We start from the raw sequence: 17,724 nt of genomic DNA, 5'->3' as shown, positions 1-17,724 counted from the left end.
TATGCTTGTTCATAGTATGATCCAAATTCTAGCTTTATATCTTTGAAGCTACACAGTTAACATAACTGATTATTTCTGGAAGCACTACTGGATTGACTGATCCATCAACAGCAAACTTACTGCTTACAAGGAATAAGAACAACACAACACATAAGACAGAAATATATTATTGATCTCATTTGCAAAGTGTTTCGCATTTTCTTCTTCGACTAATCAGGACATTAGGGACTCGGCTTGCTGATTTAATGAAAAGCAGACACAGGCTACATTGGTATGCAAACAGGTATTTCATACGGAAGGAAAGGCATCACTGGGCATCAGCAGAATCTGCTCTTAACATGAAAAGAGCTCAACTTCAGTTTCTGCTGTTAATTAGTAGTTAGTGTACAGCATAAAAACGAGTGCTATCACAATAAAGAAATTTCACCTGTCACCTAATTGCTTCTTCTCCCCAATATCCACTACTTTTCAGCACCATTCCTATCGACAATTTTAATCTGTGTGTGAAGACTACAGAGTTGCCAAAAACTACATCTGCATTTGCAGCATTTTCAGCTGTTCTTCTCTGACAGCCGCCTTCATTAGTTTTTCAAATGTTATTAATTCAGAGTAGTAATAATGTTGTTGGACCTACACAACCTAATCATTATCCCACCTTCCAGATCCTTTCATTTGTTGTTCTTTCGCAAACGTGGAAGAACTACCAGTGTACCATCTTAGACCACAAAAAAAGGCAAATTACTTAATTTTTTAAGTCTAATTGATTTTTAAAAGTTAATTTTGACTTGACACTGTAGTAATGTGAAATATCATGATCACAGGTAATTACAAACGCTTGTGGCTGGTTTTTTCTACTCAAAATGGTAAATGAAACCCTAAAGTAAAAAAACAGATAGAAAAGAAAAACCAAGTGAAGCTGTTGGAGTGGCAATATTCACTGTGTTCTCTCTTTTATGATATTTTCATGTAAAATACAGTATATTTTCACACTCCTGAGAAACACAGAAATACTGTGAGTTATCTGAATGATGAAAAATGTAAGAAGATGCTATTTTGTAACTCCTTTGGGCCACATCAAGTACAGGGAAACTTAAACATATTGTGGTCAAACAGGATATTAAAGTCACAGCATTAACCACACAACCCGAGCAAGTTTAACCGTGTATGGACTGTATTTATCATGCTTTTAATCTTTTATTTAAGTATTTATTTAGGATAACGATTTTCTACAGTCCAGTGATACACTTCACTTGAGGAATGTTTCCAGTTACTTCAAACACTGAGACACACACGGTAAAAACCAGCCATCACGAGGCATCAACACCAGTTCTAATTTGAATACCAGGTCTAATAAAAATTTGAAATGCCTAACAAAGTCTATGTAACTTCAAATTCTGACCAAAAATATTTTTCTTTCTTGCCTGTGTCTTTATATCACTAATATAAAGTCCTGATTTTTAAGAAGAAAGTGTGGAGGAAAAGCCAATTCATCACATTGAACTCAAACTGCGCTATATGAAAACGCAGAGCAAACCACAGACCAGATTAATCTAAACAGTTCTCCTGTTGTCAATACCCACGTTAACATTTCACTTTTAAGAGCTAAATAAAAGAGCTTGTCTGATTAATAAAACAGCTTTTTAAATTGTTTTTAAAGCTCACGTCTAAAATCAGCACAAGGGACTACATTTGTACGATTCACTGTTTTATGAAGGTTCAACAAAACAACTTTGCCTCTCTAAACCATTCTTAGCAAAGGAAAATGAATCTTTTGAAAACTCTCCCCGCTACTCAAATCTTGGGTGAAGTGTTTACATGTTCCCAATCAAGAAAATGATTGACGTTCACTGGTAACTGGTTTGTATAACCACACACTTGACTGGAGAGTTTGGTGGCAGCTCACTGACTACCCGCTATACACCAACACACAGCTGATCAGATGAGCTTGACCCAAGACAAATATTATGGAAAACAACTTAATTTGACTACATTTTTGGCGAAGACAAAGGTGAAAGGACTTACGAACCAAGCAGCTTTGTAGTGCCTACAACATTCAAATACTTTAACAAAGGCAACTGGACTTGAGTAAACACGCACTTACATAATACACCATGCTTTTCCACAGCTACCAGCATAATATGCCCTTAATATGTTCACTCTGATTCACAAAGGACAAAATAAATCCCCATCAATAAAGGATTAAAAATGGCACAGGTCAATTCCTGTTAATTTTAGCAAATATCAATCAACGCTTTGCCAAAAATAATAAAAAAATCCTTTCCGATACAGCGTGCATGCTTCCGTTTCAGTTTTAAAGTAGTTTTCTGCTGATTCCACCCTGAAATATGGAGCTAAGATAACGCCTAAACTAGTTATCAGATGAAAATTTATCTTGATTCAAGACTTCAAGGAAGAAACTACAGTGGATCCTTGCCTATCCCATATTTATTAACTTTGCAAAAACTCTAGCCTTAAATCTTATGATTAACAAAATGAGACTGCATCAGTCACAGACGAAATTTTTCGCAAAAATGGTACAATTTTTGAATAAAAAGAAATGAAAGGCAATACAAAAATCATAGAAGAAATCAAGAAACCTTTCATTTTGTTTTATATCAACTGGCTAAATTATCAAGGTAGCATGACTAAACCAAATTGAAGAATTTTTTTAAAGTAAGTAGAACTATGGGGGTGGGGGGCACTCCAGAGACTCTTAAAGGACTGTTAAAAGGCTGTAAAGAGAAAACCATTTGTTTTTAAACTTGTATCACTACTACGTAAGATGTTCTGCTTACATTTTGTAGAGAGCTATGCGATTAAAAAAAAAAAAAAAAAAAATCAAACAAAAACTCAAAATACATTCTTGAGTCTAAATGTGAATCCCATCCCTACTGAAGTTCTTGGAATTTCAGTCATAAATTGCAATTAAGAGTATTGTTTCACCCGCAGGAGACCAGTATTTTCAAATCCACTTATTTTACAGGAAAATCTTCACAATTCAATGTGTATTAGTTAATTTTTATGCAATTTAAGAACACATACCCAAGTATACTCACTATGTCACAAATATATTTAAATTAGTGCCTCATGAGTGTTGGTGATATTGTGCCATCAGTGAACTTGTTGCATCAGATATCTCTCTTTAAAGACTCATGATACAGTGCAGTCATTTTCCCACATTTTACATCCAATGTGTATGAAATGTATCTTCAACTAAAATACATTGATTTTTACAAAGATTATATAGTTAATGCCATCCAAAAAAATACCACGTCTGTACTTCATATTGCATTGCTAATGGGCTCTGTCTTTTGCAGCTCATTACCATCCATATTGTTAAAACCCCTAAGATTCCCTCTTCCCTCATTCAGAGGAAGAAGGGTAACCTTTGTCACGTTTTAAAATATGCCAAAATTTACCCCAGACGCAACACCAAAGCACTGCCTATGTTGGCATTTTCTCCATTATAACTGTTTTTAAGTATGGATGACAGAACCGCAAGTCCCGAATGTCTTCTATTAAATAGTGTTTGGTTTCTCTGGCTCAGAAGGTCTTATTCCGTATATCTGCTATTAAAAAGAGAATCAGTAATGCTTAGCAATGGATGCATAACTGATTACTATCCAAGTATTTATTTTTATATTTGTCCTTATCCAAAAATATTAAATGGGTCAAAAGTTATTTCAGTTGGTAAAGTAATTTTACTTTAGGTTATCATTGACTGAAATTGGAGTAGAATCAATAGAATCAAGCCCTGAAGCACAACAGCATTTTTCCTTTCTCAAATCTGCCTTGCTCATACATCTTCCTGGAGAGAAATAATATACTAGCCCCCCCCAAAAAAAAGGAGCCAGACTATATATTTTCCAAATATTAAAGCTATTAATTGAGCAGAGAAGAAAACAGGAGGGAAAAGATGAAAGTGACACAAATATATTTATTTCTAAACTAACACTACATTTTTCTTCTTTTTTAAGCTTTCAAGCTTTTTATTTGACACTCTTTCAAACAATGTGACAGTATTTTCAGTAATCCCACTTAATTAGAAAAACAGTAATTGAGGTTTTATTTTAAAATAAAATGGACTTTGAATCAAAATTTCAAACAAATTATTACTTGTTTAACAGTAGACTGGTTCCTATTCTTTTTCCCCTCCAAGAAGAGTAAGTTTTCCCCTCTATAAAATATCACACAGTGAGTCAAATTTGACTACATGTAGTCAGCTTCTATGAAAAGGGAAATTTTGTAAACGATTAAAATAATTTAAAAATATCTGCAGCCCTATGAAAAGTCCACTTTAGTTTTCTTTTAACCCAGAAACTCAAAAAACCCAGATGTATCACAGAGAATTGGAAAGGATACATCCCACCATTTATTTCACCCAAATATGTAAGGGTCAAAATTGATGCAAAATACCCCACATAAAACGAGCAACAAATGCCTCAGAACTGCAATACCTGCATGAGACAAATATTTCATGTCAAACTTGCATTCCATTTCTAAAAAGAGTTTATTATTTTTACCAACTTACATCTACCAATTGAGCAATTATGCAATATGTGGGTGTACCTTGCAGTTGTTTTCTTAACATCTGCATTCTGTGTTAAATTCTAACTGTACAAGATGTCTGATACTTCTTTGTCTTGAACCGTCAAAGTGTTTGGTTTACCAGAGGCAAAAAAACACACACCAGAGAATATGAGTCATATAATAAAGAAACAACTCTTCCCCTTCTCCTCCTTCCACCTTGAAGCTATAACAACCTAAAGACACTTGACTGTAAATGGCTTCTTTGGTAATGTTGATAGCACGAACAACTTCCAATCATTTAGCCAATGAATGAAGCCTTTTTTTCGTCCTTTATCCATAATAAATTGCTTTCAATATCATTTTAAGGCAAATTAAAAATTATGCTACTGCAAAAATAAAATTCCTTATAATATTCAGAATTTCTATGCACTTGCTTCATGTCATACATAATATATAAAACATTCTATGCATGTTCCTATAAATAATAACATACAGTTTAAAATCCTAAAATATAAGATGCCTATGCAAATTAACCTGAAAGGTATATCTCATTTGTCTACAAAAAAGTAGCCACTATATAGAAATTCTTAGTTTTCTAATTATTCCATATCAAAAGACGACAACATGTAAAAACAAGTAAACCACTGCTCACACCAGCCACAATTAATACATAAGGAAGCAAACCACCTTACTTGACCACCAGTCACATGAATTTTCACTCTGAAGTGCACCAAGTATGGAAAACACCACCAGGGCCACTCTATCCCTTTATATCCTTTTCTGTAGATAGATTGTAACTCCTCAGACTGACAACCTGCATCTAATTCCACATAGGAAACCAGCTTTCAACAGTCTTACTTGAAATGTCAATAACGCAGAAATTTTGATAAGAAGAACTAAATGCAGAAAAAAAGCATTTACAAACAGCAGCAAATGAATCAGTAACAACAAAACCTTGCACCACTAAAACAGGTGCAATGGCTACAGCCTTGTAAGAAACTTAACCTAGTGGTAATGCCGGTATAAGCACTTCGCATGCTCATCTTCCAAAAAAGTATCAAAAAGCCGACATTTCAGTAAATTGAAGTGAAACAACACATCGCCCCTTGAAGCAGAGTAAATCAGTGGTTTCTATTCTTACCTGTGTATAGTCAAAGTCAGAAAGAGGAGCTATACTCTTGATGTAGTCCATTCGAAATTGGTTTTCTGGGTTGGCCAATGGAACTGGGGGTATTAAAGTGCTCATAGCTGAAACTATAGTCTAGAATTGGATAAAACAAAAACAAACACATTAATCTGGATTAATGCAGGCTACAGGATCAATAGAAGATAATCCAATCTGATCACCAAAATGGGATTTCTCTCAGCACAATCTTTGAGAGCACAATCCTTATTATTTCCAGTAGACCCAAGCATTTAAGAACAGTATAAAGTGTGTTCTTACCACAATCGCATCTTTAACATTTTTCCGAATATCCAGTATTTTCTGTTTCTTTTCTCTGCATTAAAACAGAAATATTAACACTTTGATTTTTTTCTTCCAAAGCAGTTCAGTCAGTTGCATTTTTTTTTTTCCCCTCACTGATCGCTTGTTTATCTGCTCTTCAATCATTACAACATACTAACTAAAAAGAACAGCAAGACAAATATATTTTCCCCTTATCCCTTTTCTGGCAGAGTATGAAGAGCAATGCACATTTAGCGCTAGTACTCTTTCAAATTCACACAATCATTGCCACATACATCTGCAAAGCGTCCCCTGATAGCACTGGAAGTCATTCTTTTATTTCTATAGCATGCTGTAAACATGCTCTAAATTAACAATACACAGTTGAAGGCCAACATTTATCTAAAATTAACACTATGGATTAATAATAATTTCTGGCAAAGAGTTCTTCAGAGAGAAAATGATGCAGCCTCTGAAAACAGAATGATTTCTAACAAACATGTAAAATTAGTTTCAGTTTTACACTAACGCAAATACCGGAAAAACAGAAGCCACTGTCATCTTGAATATGACTTGACATGTATTTTTATATTACAGACAGATGCAATATTTAGTTATTTGCTTCTATGTAAAAAGTAGTCGCCATGTTGTTGCTACACTAGGGCCTGTCAAGCGCTGCAGTAGCAACAGTGTAAAATACAGTAAAGGGGCCAGAAGGAGAAAATGCAAATATACAGTAGCAGTAATTTCCTTATTCTCGCTCCCCTTCCTCCCCTCCCTCCCCCAAAACGCAGCGTCAAGCCACCGAAACACAGGGGATGAAAGGAGAGATTTCCTAGCCCACTCTGCATTAACCTGTTTCCAGCATTTAACAAAAAAATAACTCACAAAGCATCAATAATTCTTACTCTGAATTAAATCCATTGACATGTAGGATTCTCATTTGTTTCACAATAGTGCTTTTTCCTGACTCACCAGCCCCTAAAAGAGAGAGAAGGAAAGGGAGAACATTATGATACATGGTTCAGGCTGTGGGGTTTGAGTTTGGCTGCCTTTTTTTTTGGGACACGGCAGCATCTCCCACCTCGGGCAGCATTTCTCTATGTATGCATCCATGTGGCTCAGGCGCCGAGCTCAACCCGTGGACGTCTCGCATACTGCTCCACACAACAACCTACATTTTCCATACCTCATCCGCACACACCATCTCCCTCCTGTCCCCGGCCCCCATCTCTGTCCCCTTCCCCCCTTACCCAGCAGAAGCAAGCGGTGTGTCGCTTTATAAGCCAGCCTCTCCTTCTGCAACTGCTTCTCTATTTTTTTGTTGGCTTCTCGCTGCGCTTTCTCATCAATACGCTGATCCTCCGTTTTGCTGTTGCCCAAACACCCCATAGCCGCTGCTTAGGATGGATGTCAAATCGTTGCCTTTACAGATTTAATATTTACAAGGCGAAGGAGGGGGAGGGGGGTGGGGGGGAAGCAGAAGACAAGTCTTTATATCCGTGTGTCCCTGCGACGGTTTCTCTTCTCTCCTCTTCTTCCCCCCCGGCTTGCTCACATAAAATGGTCTCTAGCCGCTTTCTGATCGAAACCGAGCTGGTTCGCTCGCTCGCTCCCCAGCAGCGATGCGGAGCGCAGGCGGCAGAGGTACCCGTGCCCCGGCAGGGAGGGGGTGGGGGGGAGAAATCTGTGCAAAAATGCCTAACATGCAACGAGAGGGAGAGGAGGGCTCCTCCTGGAAACCAGCCGGGTGCCGCTCTCCGCTCTCCCTCCCCACCGCGCACACAATCCCTATATTTCTCTGTAAAGGTCTATTTTTGTCTTCCTAACTCAGCACTGCCTCTTTCTGCGAGAGCAGGAAACAGCCCAGCTACCAGACCCTCCGCACAGGGAAGCCGAAGGAGAAAGGTAAAAGCCGGACCGATCTACCTGGATCCTACGGGGCCGCGGCTCCGCGGGGCCCGCGCCTCCCGCCCTGCCCTGCCCTCCCCCTCGGGCCGCCCCGCACCGCGCCCCGGCCCCGCCGCGCACGGCAGCCCCGGCCCCTGCGCCCCGACAGCGCTGCTGCCGCGAAAACCTGGAGCTGGCACCGCCGCGCCGGGACCCGCGGCCTCTGGGCCCAGCAGCACCCCCAGCCCTGGGTGGGGGGGTAAGGGACTGCGGGTCACGGCAGCCTGGGATCGGGGAGGCGGGGGAGGGTTCCCACCGATCCTTCCTCGGCGGTAGTGGAAGAGGCTGGCTGGCACCAGAGCAAGGTTTGGCACTCTCGGGGCTGAAATCCCCGGCTGCCACAGGTGATGGCTGCCATCCTGCCTGGCCTCGGGGAGAACAACCGGGAGCCCGCCGGTGCCAGCGGGGCGGGAAGGCGGCGAGAGCCTGCCAGGAGGGCACGCTGCCCACCCTCAGGCGTACATATGTACACCTATACAAAACGCGTACATATGTAAACAGCATGTGTTGACTTGCTAATAAACAAAGCGCCCCTTTCCACAAGTTGTCACAGTAGCACACAGGTGTTTGGTTTTTTTTCCCCCCTTTGAATATTCCAAGCTGTATCAGCTGAATGAAAAAACAAAGTTGTCCCAAAAGCCTACAATACTGTTTAATCCAAACATAGGTGGCTAACACCACCACCACCACAAATCTCTAAAGACAAGAAAGCACATTTCTTGCTTCGTTTACCTCCATTTTAGGTCCTGAAATGAAGTATCAATCTAGACAACATCATAGGTATTCCTTCTTGCTTTCAAATCTCCTCTCACCCTGCAAACTGGCATTTCAGCACAAAAACGGTAGTACAGCATCTGGCCCTTCCTGAACTCCCACTGCACAGAAACTACCCACACTACTCAAACATGATCCACAACTGACTGCAGAACAAGAGCACTGAAGAATGATGGACACAACACCTCTCAAGTCCCAAAGTATTTTCTCTCCAAATACTATTGTTCCTTCAGACTTTTGAAGATGGATTAGTGAAAAATGAGTATTTTGATAGCTATGTATGTGTGCAAAATCCTGGTCCCGAGTAAAATCAAGAGAAATTTGCCATCAACTTAATTCAACATGATTTTTATCTAAAAAGCCTTGAGACGGATGTGGCAAAAAGAAACTATGTTTTACAAACAGAAGGATGTAGTTATTTTCAATTACCCTCTCAGGTGGGAAGTGCTGGATCAAGGAAGAGGAACTGGTACTGTCTGTTTTAAGCACACACCATAGGAAGGTGAAAAGGGCAGGATGCAGAAGAGAAACAGGTACTGCTCCACCTGTGGTTGGGTATGTGGAGTTTTGAAGAGACTATTGAATTCAAGCATCAGATAGGTGGTTTTGTGGTACTGCTTGATCCAGACTCTGGAAGCTGTTTTATCTTCCTCCTTACATAGCGGGGGGCAGAGGGGTGGCAGACACACTACAGGAAAAAATTGACAGGATCTGCCAGGCCAAAAAATGCGTTTTTAAGCATTACTGTACTGCGTTTTTTAGGACAGACTGCTTTTTTCCTCTTGACATATTCCCGTCTGGAGGGGCAAAAGCTTCCTCAGACACAGGTAGGTTTGGAAGCACAATTCAGGGTGACCGCTGCTTTTGGAGGCTGTCAGGCACTAGATACATGAAGAGCAGTCTTTTGTGAAGAGCAGTCACATTTACTCTCTGCTGTAGCCCTAAGAGGGCTCAAAACTGGACAGGCTTGGCTAGAATTCACTAACTGGGTCTGGATTTTCATAGTTCTTCAGTGTCAGAAGGCGTAATTTATGATGCATGAGATGTGCGTAGCCATATTTATCTCATAAATAAATACCTCAGTTTGGGACCTAGATCCCAAATCTGGCTAGTGTCAGTCAGTCCTAGAAGCTTAATCTGCCTTGTTTCTTTCCCTCCTCTCCTCAGCAGTTTTCCTCCTGCATTTACTAATGTTGGGATTTTCGGTGCAGATTTGTTCCCAGCTTTGAAAAGGCTCAGTGCCAATAACTAGGATTTGACAGGATCCTAGTATATCCTGCTTTTACCTTTCTCCAAAAGAGGGAAAGTGTTTCTCATTTCCTCTCTCCCCCTCAAAAACCCCCATGACCCTTTTGGGTCTCTTCCTCCTGAGAAAAGATCACACAGTTCAAGAATGACACGCGCAAGCAACCTGTGCCCAGAAAGAACTTTTGGCTGTAATTATAGGCCAAATCTTCCCTTTGCTTTTCCCAAAACAGCACTCATCCCAACACATTCAAAAGTACAATATCCTAGAAGCAATAATGAACACAAGATAAGCTTTCACCCCCTTTGGACACAGCAGTTTCCCCCCCTTTCCCTCCCCTAAGAGAAGTCACAGCTATAACATGAATATGTGTCTCCTCTGCACACGGACAAACCCAAACTGTGAGCATAATCCAAATAACTGCCTCTCTAAAAGGTTTCATCAATGCTGTTTTACTAAACTAGCTTCTAGTACAAATCATATGTGTGAATAAAAGCAAAATCTTGAGCAAGGTTCTTTCTGCTCTTCCCAGACAATCAACATGGCATCCTCATCAATTTCCTAGTCCTCCTGAAAATGAGGGATTTCACATTGCTTCTGCCCACATGCACATATATATATAAATATATACTGAGCATGTACATGTAAGGTTCATCTGCCCCTGCTTCATGCTCAAATTGGTATTGGCCCATTGTGAAACCAGGTGATACACCACAAGCCTTCCTGGAGGGAAACTGGAGACACCTTTATTTCCTGCTTTCCTTTGCCTTGTTAGGCCATGTTAGCATTCTTGAATGGACAAGAACTGAAGCCACCTGAAGCTAAGTTCAGGGAAACAGTCATACTGGGTGGGCACCCCAGGCACAAAGTCACAGTCTTGTTCCTCATGCCCATTGTGTTTGGGCTAAAGAGAGACAAAACCCAGTGAGAATTAATGGGGAGCTTCTATAAACACAGCTCAAGAGACCCAGTTGCTTCTTGCCCGTCTAATCCTGAGCAGGGCTGATGCAGAGCTTTTTCATGCAAACGTTAGGCAGAGGTCCAGAAAGCTTCTTTAGAGAAACCCTTCAGACCCTTTGCAAACCACCGTCCCTTTACACAGCCTCTACTGTGGCTCTGGTTCTGTTTCTCACCAAAAAAAAAAAAAAGCAAGCAAATGGAAAGGCAGATGTAAACAAAAGCTTAGGAAAGGGGGTTAAGTAACTGGAAAAGATATTCTTCCTGCTTTCCACTCTTCCTGCCTCAGCACTCACAGGGGTCTCTGAACTGTCTGCTGTCACCGTCCTCAGGTATGGGCACTACGCTGAGTGGGTAACACTGTGGTGACCTGGGCTGCTTCTCCTCACTGACCTTTCTTTTTCTTGTAGCCTGTCACTGCACATCAGAATATGCAATTCACTAGTACTCATGTTTTCTGCTCCACCTCATCATCAAACCATGGTCTGATAGAGAAAAATAAATTGGTATTTGTATAGGTACTAAAAAAAATATTTCTCTCTGGTAACAAATTCTTGGTAAGTTTGCCTCCCTGAAGATGTAAAATATTAACACAAAACCATACACTTCCTAGAATGCTACATATGGATTCTTATAAGATACATGAACCAGGAACCAAAAATTATGACGCTGACTGTATTAAAAATACTAAGGGTCTAGAAAATACACAGCACGTGCTCTGCAGAGAGGTGAATGACATGCTAAAATAATCTATCCTTTATCCTTTCGTGTTTAAACCTGTAACCTCAAAAAAGCCATTAAAAGAATTTCAAGAGGAACTCTTTGGTTTTAAGAAGTGGGATGGGAGACATGCCAGAGAAGGTGAGGTATGCATTTCCACAGTGACTGCAGACCTGAGCTCGAATTGACTTCACGTCCATGGATTAAGGACAAACTCACTGATGCAGGAGAAGGTCAGGCAATGCTGAGGAGCACAGCAATGCTCTGCAGAGTTCCCTGGCTCCCTGACCTGGTTTTGCTGTCCCCTTCTCATGCCGTACTTCCTTTACTTGGCAGCTGCCACCACATAACTCACCTGACAAGCCAGTTTACCCCTTGCCTGGTCCTGTCCCACAAACCACAGCCTCCCATCTCTGTGAAGCACAGGCAAGCAGTGAAAAGGGATAAAGTAGGTGAAGTGATGTGGTAAAAGACTATGGAAAAAAGGTAACAGGGTCTGAAGAGAAAGAAAGGTTTTCCAGAGAAAAACTACAGGTAGCTTGGGTTCAGCCCAAAGAAATAAGGCTGATAGACTTTTGCCCTGAGAAAGAATTTGTGAAGGGGAGGATTAGCTCCAAGGAGCCAGATGCTCCTGGGAAATCTGCACTGAGCAGCATCAGGTGAAAGCCATATTTGCAATATGATCACATTAAAGAAAGGACAATCCTCTTTCATTCAATCTAGTTACTTCTTATCCAACCTAGTTACCCATCATCCATGTTCCACAAGTAAGCAGAGGGAAACGGGAATTTCTGCTCTGGCCATCCCAGTAGCTCAGTGTTTGCATTTAGATACTTATTGGTAAAATTTCATGTGTTTATTACTTGTCTTTTCAGACTAGGAATCCCTTTCTATGAAGAGAGACTCACAGGGCAGCACTGCACACATGTGCATCTGTCAGTACCGGGACAGAAGTTGGTGATCAAAACTAAGATAAATCCAGCAAGGGCCTAATAACATGTAAGAAACTAAGTAACATTGTGTGGTTTGAATATTCTTACATATTACAATCAAATAACGCTGTTAAACAACCTGATACAGATGCTTTTGCAATAAGCAAAAGGACAACCTCTTGTTTGATGAATTTGTGAAATCCTGTTACCTTGTTATGTTGTTAGCAAAATAGAGGGCACTTAAATAGAAAAACATGCTAATATCACCCTAGTTTAGAAGTGAATTCATCAGTAAATAAAGAAATAATATAGAGTTATAGATAGAGTTGCTACTTTAAAAAGTAGGGAAAAAAATCTATACAGGAGATATGTCCTGGATTCTCTGCAGCATGCTGACCAACATCTTGCACAGCTGTAGCAGTGAAGCCAAATAATTCATCTGCAGTTTATAAAGGGGGTTGTATGTCATATAGAATTTCGCATTTAATAGTAAATGCTCAGGTCCACTATCACCATCTCCCTATTTGGACAAGACTGAAAAAATTGGGGGGAAAAAAAATGGTGAGACACTGAACATATGAGATGTGCCTTAATCTCACCTTTAACTCCGAGGCACACGCCTCAGCAAAACTCTGGCAGTCGCAGCACGCCAGCCTCCACCCCTCTTCATCAGACAACATTCAGCTGAGCCAGGTTGCCTCTACATTCACCACAGACATATCTGATCTGTGATTTACCCGTGCTTGTATCACCCCTCTTGTCTTGATATAGATGTAGAGATACTCTGTATTTTTTTCACTGTAGTTTAACTCTTCTGCCGGAGAAATTTAAGTTTGAGCTATCCCAGCACATGGGGGATTTTCAAAAAAGTCTCTACATAGTTAAGTTATTGGCATTCAAACTAAAAAATATACCCTAAATCTTCTGAATGCTGTCAGTAATGGTCAATGGTGTCCAACAGAAAATTTGTTACAAATAAACACAGTTCTTGCATACAAGAACTTAACATGAATCAAGTAATTCTGTAACCGCAGCCAGCAAGTGCATATTAATGCAATTCCCATACCCAGAAGCACTGGAAAGTTCATAGCAAGTAAGTCTGTTTCCTAACCCTGTTTAAGGCTCCAAACGTGTTAATACACACACAAGTAATCAGTAAAAATTGGCTTCATGTAGTAATGTTGCCAAGATGTGTGTAGCCTCACAGACTGTCACACCCTGATTTATATCAATGATGTTTATTGCAGAAATAGAGCTTTTGCTTGACTGCATGAGTCTGGACTAGCAAATCCAGATAAAACATCAACATTTACTGAATAACAAACCACACAGTGTTTTTCTCCTCATCCATCATCTTTTCTTAACCTATACACCTGCTTGTAGCAAATACTTGTTGAGTCATGTTCAGCTTGGCCTTTTGTGGTACAGATTTTAAGTTTCCTATAGGTATTTTTGTGGTATATGTGTGCAAAGCAAAAGATCTTTTGGATTAAATAGTTATTACATGTTCGCTCATAATTGGAGACATGACTTGTTGACCCAAGTGGTCCTTTCCAAAACCAGGTTTATGTTGCAATTGAACTTCTATGCTTTTGTTACATGAATATATTTATTTCTATGGACAGATAAAATCTTAGATAAAAAGACTAAGCACACAAATTACTTATATAGGTGACCATTCCATCTGCATACCTATGTGAGATAGGGGAAAAATAATTGTAAACATAGTGTGACCACTTCCTGGGAAATACATCTACTTCCTCTATTCTGGTTTTCTTTTATTCTTTTTGCCATATGTTCTATCCCGTTAGTCTCAAAATTACAATGGTATTCTGCTGGAACCCTTATGGAATGAGTTAATGAAACTCAAACCCATATGATTTTACTGATTCTATTTTTACTAGAAAGCAAAAGTTTTTTCCAGCACACACCAGGTTGTTGGTGTAACACTGGTTAGATTATTTGGAGCAAATATTTGTTTAATTTACCCTAAGGATCAAGAATTTGGATGAAATCTCACAGGGCCATTTAACTTGGGATGAAAGGTGAAAAAACCATGGGTGTATGCATGAAGAAGGAGGAAAGGTTGAAAAGTCCAGAGAACTTGCAGACATTTTGGAACAAGTCTCTTAAGATAATAAGTAAGCTACTGATAAATCTGTATTTTCTCACATGCATTGGGAAATAAGTTGTTTGTTTTTAAAATAAAAATGCATAATATGAGAAAACTTCCTAAAATATGGCAACATTTTCTCTGTTTTTTAAGGTTTCAGCTAAATCAACAATGGAGTCATGTTTCCATACCAATCTGCATAATTACAGGTACTTTTTGTTTTGTTACAAGAACCATTCTAACTTGGTGCCTTGCAACCTTCTTGAAATTTTAAATCTTAGCTAATGTCCAAATGATGTAGAGCAATGCTGTGCAGAGCTATCACAGCAGTCTGAGGTCAGCAGTAGTACAAATGCAAAAGCAGTCTAGTTCAGCAACCCAAGCTAAGACAGCTGTTCAGACTCCACACTATACATCCTAAAACACTAAGAGGGCTTTTAAAAGCTTATAGCTGGAGTATTTAACAACTCTCAGTACCACACACCTAGCCAATCAATTTGCCTACCAATCCTAAAACATTTGAACGCTTTTCTACCTACCCATAGAGCAGCTCTGCTTGCTCGGAATCAGCAATAGCAATCTGCCACCCACATCACCACACACAATGACAAGATTGTGTTTCCATGTCTTTGCAGCCTGTTCTCCATAATATGCAAATCTTCAGGAACTGCATTTCTGATCCTGATGCAACAGCACAAAAGCTATTGTTGTATGCAATAGCTTAGCCTGTCAGCAACACTGTCACCACAATTACTACCACTAATAAAGATACGATCATAATCTACCACTAAAGGATCATTAGACATATTATGACTATTGTATTTTCTACATAGTTCTTCTAGGTGGACACTAATTGAGAACACTTGATTTAAATAAAACTAACCACTATAAGTTTTCATTGACAAATCAGTTCTTAACCTTTAGACAGCTTAGAATGCTGCCTGTTCATATAGGGAAAACCAACTATTAGTAGATCAGTCCTGAAAAACATTTACCAGAAATACAAACCAGTGTTAACACTCCGTACAAAGAAGAAAGCTGGGAAGAATACACACAAAGATGCTCTGTCTCAACATGTAAATGACTCAAGTTAAGCTAGATTAAAACTTCTCTGTATCATTGAAATGCTTGTGGTCCATACAACAATTTATAGTGTGTTTGGAACTGGACAGCTGGACACTCTGAAAGATTCAAGAATTACATCTGTAAAAGGCGCATAATACATAGCAAGAAGTTCACTATCATTCATTTAAAAATAATTTATTGAGGCTGCAAAAGCAAATTAAGAAGGCAGCAAATGGCCAAATTTGAGTTGCTTGTTCATCTCAAACGCAGTACCTCTGCATGTGTATATCATCATGGAGTCCTCCTGTGAAAGCTTAATTTCTGGAAATATTTCATCTCAGAATGACCATGAGCTGTCAGAGTCACACACCATGAGCACAAAAAGCAAAACAAAAGGAAAACACCTTCCAGCCCCCCATAATGGAGGCCCAATACGTATCAAATAAAATATTCCTCATGTAGACAAAGATTAATATTACAGGAATTCATGGAAAAACTGATCAACATTGGTCACCTCCATCCAAGAGACATGATCACAAGCTGGCAGCAGCACCAAGAAGAGTGATGAAGATGGTATGAAGGGACAGCTGGTATCAGAGAAGGAGATGAGAGGGAGCGCGACTGATCTGACCCAGGATCCCTATGGTTGCCAGTAATGACCAGGTGGAGCACATAGTGCGCTGTGCCTTGCCATGTCACCCTGGGCTACGAGGGCTGCAGCTTCTGCCACAGCAAGCACATGAAGGGCTACTGGGGACAATGTTTCATCCAGAGCCATAAGTCCAGCCACTGGTTTTGCCTAACAGAAATCAAAGGCATAACACTGCTTTCCAGAACGGCACAAGAGAATGTTCCCTTGACTAGAGAAAAGTATTTAATGTAATACAATCCCGACTGTTTCGCCTAATCTAATAACTCTGTCTTGTGATGCAGTGAGCCATGTACAAGATGTCCTCACTACGTGTACATGTCCTCACTACAGGAAAGACATTGAGGTGCTGGAGCGAGCTCAGAGAAGGGCAAAGCTGGTGAGGGGTCTGGAGCACAAGTCTGATGAGGAGCAGCTGAGGAAGCTGGGGCTGCTCAGCCTGGAGAAAAGGAGGCTGAGGGGAGACCTTATTGCTGTCTGCAACTGCCTGAAAGGAGGTTGTAGCATGGAGGGTGTTGGTCTCTTCTGTGAAATACCAAGGGACAGGACAAGAGGAAATGGCCCCAAGTTGCACCAGGGAATGTTCAGACTGGACATTAGGAAAAATTCCTTCCCAGAAAGGGTTGTCAGGCATTGGAACGGGCTGCTCAGGGAAGTGGCTGAGTCACCATCCCTGGGGGTGTTTAAAATACAAGGTTCTAAGGGACATGGTTTAGTGACAGTGTTACGTTGATGGCTGGACTCGATCTTGAGGGTCTATTCTGACCAAAATGATTCTATGTATAAATGAAACAGAAAAAAAAGTTTGAGCCACCAGAAGAGCACAGTTCTGTAAGAGCATGACTGCAGGAAACAACAGCAATGCCCAGACCAGTCCAGCTCCAAGAGCAACACAACCGGCTGAGGGGAGAGAGGGGACCCAGGGATGGAGAAGTGTCTTTCCTCATGCTTCCACCTCAGCACACCGAGCTGCTCTTTCGGCCATGGAAGTCCTGTCAGTAGGAGGGAAAGGAGGCAGAAGATGGCAGGCGTCCACACACCTTTCAGAGCCTGTTCCTTCTATTGTGTCAGCAAACAATAGCCTCCACGCTAATCTGTGAATCTCCTCAGGCTCCCTTCATGCCTTTACCATCCTGCTTCCCCAGTCCAAGTTACCTTCTCCACTATTTACAGCCTTCTGAACAGCTTGGTTATTTCTCCGCATGCTCTGCAAGAAGGCAAGTAGAAGAAGAAGTCACTCAGTCAAATGCCTAAATTTTCACGTTTAACTTGGTTCATTTCCATATGTTGTCTCCAAAATTTTATGTGACTTATAATGGGAGCTGGTGGTTGTCTTCTGTA

The 17,724-nt window shown here is 40.4% G+C and overlaps 1 protein-coding gene and 1 long non-coding RNA gene across 4 annotated transcripts in view; one reads left to right on the top strand and one right to left on the bottom strand.

Moving 5' to 3' along the window:
• Positions 1–17,724, bottom strand: part of GNAL (G protein subunit alpha L) — a 194,883-nt gene that overhangs the window by 117,146 nt on the left and 60,013 nt on the right. Inside the window, exons 1-4 of one of the 3 annotated variants that reach the window (XM_065831667.2) lie at positions 7,231–7,726; positions 6,886–6,958; positions 5,975–6,029; positions 5,672–5,791 (exon numbers count right to left, since the gene is read on the bottom strand). The exons of 1 other annotated variant lie outside the window; for it this stretch is intronic. In XM_065831667.2, coding sequence (XP_065687739.1) covers positions 5,672–5,791; positions 5,975–6,029; positions 6,886–6,958; positions 7,231–7,369 — 387 coding nt within the window. In that variant the 5' untranslated portion in view covers positions 7,370–7,726. Of the gene's footprint in view, positions 1–5,671; positions 5,792–5,974; positions 6,030–6,885; positions 6,959–7,230; positions 7,727–17,724 lie in introns of those variants that run through there. One more of the 3 variants, XM_065831666.2, reaches the window with a different exon arrangement.
• On the top strand, positions 7,807–9,037 carry LOC139827178 (uncharacterized). Its single transcript, XR_011737466.1, has 2 exons — positions 7,807–7,885; positions 8,671–9,037. It is a non-coding gene; the product is annotated as an uncharacterized lncRNA (long non-coding RNA).

The sequence above is a fragment of the Patagioenas fasciata genome, chromosome 2 (assembly GCF_037038585.1).
Source record: "Patagioenas fasciata isolate bPatFas1 chromosome 2, bPatFas1.hap1, whole genome shotgun sequence".
In the NCBI taxonomy this organism is placed as follows: Eukaryota; Metazoa; Chordata; class Aves; order Columbiformes; family Columbidae; genus Patagioenas; species Patagioenas fasciata.
The sequence above is the reverse complement of the archived record's forward strand: the minus strand, read 5'-3'. Positions and strand labels throughout refer to the sequence as shown.